Source organism: Lathyrus oleraceus, chromosome 6 (genome assembly GCF_024323335.1).
Source record: "Lathyrus oleraceus cultivar Zhongwan6 chromosome 6, CAAS_Psat_ZW6_1.0, whole genome shotgun sequence".
NCBI lineage: Eukaryota > Viridiplantae > Streptophyta > Magnoliopsida > Fabales > Fabaceae > Lathyrus > Lathyrus oleraceus.
The window spans coordinates 302252857-302257234 of NC_066584.1; the positions used below are offsets into that span (position 1 = coordinate 302252857).

Below are 4378 nucleotides of genomic sequence, written 5' to 3' on the forward strand. Positions count from 1 at the left end.
TGGACCTCTCTTTCCATTATCCTCGTATTACTTAATGTGCTAGAATATGGATGCCAGCCTCAAAATTCAAAGAAAGAAAATAAAACAAAACTCATCGATCAATAAGTTTTCCATCTACCATGCACATGCAATGGTTCATCAAATTAAAGTGACAGCTTTTCTTTCTAATTTTTGATAAATATCTCTATGATAACACTTAATTTAGGTATCACTGAGTTGGGGCCATTATGTTATCCTATAATACTACTACTTTCCTATATTTAGTTGCCTAACTGATTAACCCAATTTTAGATTAAATTGATTTTAATACATCCATAATAAGATGTTGTGAAATAGAGTTATAGTAATATATAATGCAACATATGCATATGTTCTGGTTCCCATAAAATCTTGTCTGAAAACACTTTTCAAATGTCAAAACCAGAAGCCCACAAGTGAAAGCAAGTAGCGAATAAAGTACTAGAGATAAAATTCAACATGCACCGCCAATAATAATTCTTCCATTATTTTTAGATCGGACTAAAAGTTAGAAAGTGGATACGGTTTAATTTCTTTATATTATGCAACCAATGAAATGATGTCTGAGATGGTTGAATGAAAACAATATCAGAATTGGTCTTTAAATTAAATTAGTCGGGGATACAGGTATTGAAAAAAAATTAAAAACATTACACTAAATTCTAACACCCTTCACTATTTACAAATATGGTAGCCAATAACATTTATAACTTTGATTTTCCTAAATTTATCTTTTCCTCTCTTTTAGTTTTAATTAATACTAGTTTGTAAAAATTTAATTAATATAATTATAGTTTGATTAATATGTGATTTAACATTAAAAATAATATTAGTGGTCAAATAAAATTAACTATTTTAATATTAAAAATTAGTTAATATAGTTCACAATTTAAAATTTTGATTTTTTTTATATCAAAATATAAAGTTTTAAATAGTAAATCAAGTTTGATTAATAGCGTACCAAAAGTTGATTAATAAAATTCAAAATTTAGTTAATTAATTCTCATATATAAAAAAAAGTATTAAATAATAAAATAAAATTATTAATAAAATATAAAGATTGATTAATACAATTCATAATTTAATAATTTTATATATTTTATTGATTAATAAAGTAATAAAAATAATTAATAACTTATATGAAAATTAAGTCGTTAATAATATAAATTTTTGTGGTCAATGTGTTTATGAAATGGGCTAATGACAGATTTTATATTTATATTATAAAATAATTTTTTTGAAAATATTTTTATAGATCCGGTGTAATTAATGTCAAATTTTAGTGTCAATGTAATTTGATTAGATTCTTGTGCATAAAAAATTTATAGTGGCAGTTCATAATTAAATTAAGTGTATCTATGATAAACTCTGAGATATTTAAACTTTGAGAAACATACAATCGAACCAACTAATTAATAGAAATTAAAGAAACACGTACGAGATGCTTTTTCATTGAAAGGTGAAACACACCGTCGTGTATATCATATTAAGTACACATGACATTGAATGGAAAGAAACAGCACCGACATTGAAGTTACATTTCTCTAACAATTATGGCTTGTTTGGAGATAAAGTTTGGTAAATGAAAGAAAGAAGTTTCGTCGTGATGAGAGGTGCCAAGAACAGATGAATTTCGAATTGTCACTATAGTGTAAGAGTGTGTCAGTATGATGAAGTTGTGTACAAAGGTTTAGAAGTTTAACTTTTTCTCCTTTTGTGTGAAAAACAGGTGCAACGAACGCTGTGAATAATTGTGGAAAAACAGTGTGCATGCATTAAATGGGATGAGCTACTATTGTTTGTTAGTAGTTGAAACGAATTAAAGAGTTAGGGGGACCAATATAGTAAAACATATATCCTTCCTGGGGTTATAAAAGCCTCTCATCATGCTAGTTGATATGTACTACACCAACCACACAGGATCAAAGAGAGTGTGAGTGATTTCATATAGTAAAGATGTTACTAGAGAACAAGAAAACAGCGTTATTGTTATTGCTTTGTGCGCATGTTTTTGTGGCCGATATTGTGGTTGCAAGGAATGTGGCAAATGTAAACAATGAAGAGGAGAAGAACCTTGTAGGATTTGGTAAGGGAGGTGGATTTGGAGTTGGATTTGGTGGAGGAGGAGGAGCTGGTGGAGCTGGAGCTGGAGGAGGAGGAGGACTTGGAGGTGGTGCAGGTGGTGGAGGAGGGTTTGGTGGAGGTGTAGGTGGGGGCGGTGGACTTGGAGGTGGAGGAGGGTTTGGTGGAGGTGCCGGTGGAGGGCATGGGATAGGAGGTGGGATTGGTAAAGGAGGAGGAATTGGCGGTGGGATAGGAAAAGGTGGAGGACTTGGTGGGGGTGGTGGCTTTGGAAAAGGTGGAGGCGTAGGAGGTGGAACAGGTAAAGGTGGAGGACTGGGAGGTGGTCATGGTGGAGGGTTAGGAGGTGGTGGTGGCTTTGGAAAAGGTGGTGGTGTTGGAGGTGGAATAGGTAAAGGTGGAGGACTAGGAGGTGGTCATGGTGGAGGGTTAGGAGGTGGTGGTGGCTTTGGAAAAGGTGGTGGTGTTGGAGGTGGAATAGGTAAAGGTGGAGGATTAGGAGGTGGTGGCTTTGGAAAAGGTGGTGGTGTTGGAGGAGGTGCAGGTGGTGGTTTTGGAAAGGGTGGTGGCATTGGCAAGGGTGGAGGTCTTGGTGGTGGAGGTGGTATAGGAAAAGGTGGTGGTGTAGGCGGTGGGATTGGTAAAGGTGGAGGTCTTGGTGGTGGTGGAGGTTTTGGAAAAGGTGGTGGTGTAGGGAGTGGAATTGGCAAAGGTGGAGGTCTTGGTGGTGGTGGAGGCTTTGGAAAAGGTGGTGGTGTAGGAGGTGGAATTGGCAAAGGTGGAGGTTTAGGTGGTGGTTCAGGTGGAGGTGGCGGTTTAGGTGGTGGTGTTGGAGGTGGTTCTGGCACTGGTATTGGTGGTGGAATTGGGAAAGGTGGAGGTTTTGGTGGAAGTGTTGGAGGTGGTTCAGGCGGAGGTTTAGGTGGTGGTGTTGGAGGTGGTTCAGGGGGAGGCTTGGGTGGTGGTGTTGGAGGTGGTTCAGGTAGTGGACTTGGAGGAGGATTTGGTAAAGGTGGAGGTTTTGGTGGTGGTGCTGGTGGAGGTTCTGGCGGTGGTATTGGTGGAGGATTTGGCAAAGGTGGTGGCTTTGGAGGAGGTGTTGGCGGAGGAGCAGGAGGTGGTTTTGGTGGAGGGGCTGGTGGTGGATTTGGTGGTGGTGGTGGCGGAGGAGGAGGAGGTGGAGGTGGTGGAATTGGAAAGTTGCACCACTGAGCATCACTATTATCGTCGATGTTGCATGCGATATAGACTAATATATCATTTTATTGAGCTTCTATTGTTTCTGCGTTGTATCTTCACATCAAAAACTTGCATGAGTGAAATTAAAATATTACTATGCTTATCATATAAATGTATGAAATTTTCTCGGATAACATTGAATGAAAGAATTAAATATATGTTCTCACTCTTCTTTTATTCTCATTAATATTAAGAAATTAGAAAGATCATTCTTAAGTTTTTTTTAACAGACATTAATCTTCTTCGATATTCATGCATGTTGAGTTTGATAATTGGTAGAAAGTTTATTTAGATATTAAGAAACTTTTGAAAAAACCTTGGTATGTTAAAAAGTTCTCAATAATCAATCAGATCTCGAATGAAGAATAATATAAGTGCCCTGATTCTTTCCATATATCTATCAGATTCTGATTTTGGAAGTGATTTCTTTTACTATTTTGATAGTAGGCACCCCCTATACCTTGCTTTTTCCATACAATTCTAAATTTAGATATGTTTTCTTTCCTCTCAACATAGTAGGCAAACATAAATCTATATTTCATCAATTTTTTGGTTTTATTTATTTTCATTTTTATCCATATTAAATTCTAGAAGAAAGGTTTTCCTAATTTTTCTAAACCCAATTAATTAAGTTACGAGTCATAGAAAATTCTAAGCATGGTCAAAATGATAGTGGCAAGTCTCGTGTAGGAACAAGCTCAATAAGAAAAATCTCTTTTACTAGTTTGAGAATAATATAAATAAAAAGAAAAAGAATTGAAAATTCATCAATTTCTCAAAAATTTCACTAAAACTTAATGAATTCTTAATTAAATTTTGATGAACAAGAATTAATATTTTTAATTGATTAATCTTCTTGTTCTTCACTCTTCATTCGAGTGAATCAATCATATTTTGATTGCAAGATTTTGTTGCACAATTGATAATGAAAAGAAACAAAATTGAATTGAGGAAGAAAAGAAAATTAGGATTTTCGAGTAAAGGAAGAAGAAGAAGAAGAAAATTCTGCAGAGTATTTCACAATGATAAGGATTACTCC

General features: G+C 35.2%; 1 protein-coding gene across 4 annotated transcripts; it reads left to right on the forward strand.

The window, feature by feature from the left end:
* The first annotated feature begins 1549 nt into the window (after positions 1-1549).
* Positions 1550-3497, forward strand: LOC127096750 (glycine-rich cell wall structural protein). 4 transcript variants are annotated; one of them, XM_051035301.1, is made up of 2 exons: positions 1550-2986; positions 3023-3497. In XM_051035301.1, the coding sequence occupies exons 1-2, from the start codon at positions 1975-1977 to the stop codon at positions 3310-3312; spliced, it is 1302 nt and encodes a 433-aa protein (XP_050891258.1). In that variant the 5' UTR covers positions 1550-1974; the 3' UTR covers positions 3313-3497. The 4 variants fall into 4 exon arrangements, with proteins under 4 accessions (XP_050891258.1, XP_050891257.1, XP_050891259.1 ...); XM_051035302.1 differs by having other exon boundaries at positions 1552-2539; positions 2603-3497; XM_051035303.1 differs by having other exon boundaries at positions 1554-2449; positions 2603-3497.
* The last annotated feature ends 881 nt before the right edge of the window (positions 3498-4378 follow it).

Bases quoted from the DNA above. Each gene is read 5' to 3' on its own strand.
- LOC127096750 (XM_051035300.1), top strand. From the start codon at position 1,975: ATGTTACTAGAGAACAAGAAAACAGCGTTATTGTTATTGCTTTGTGCG.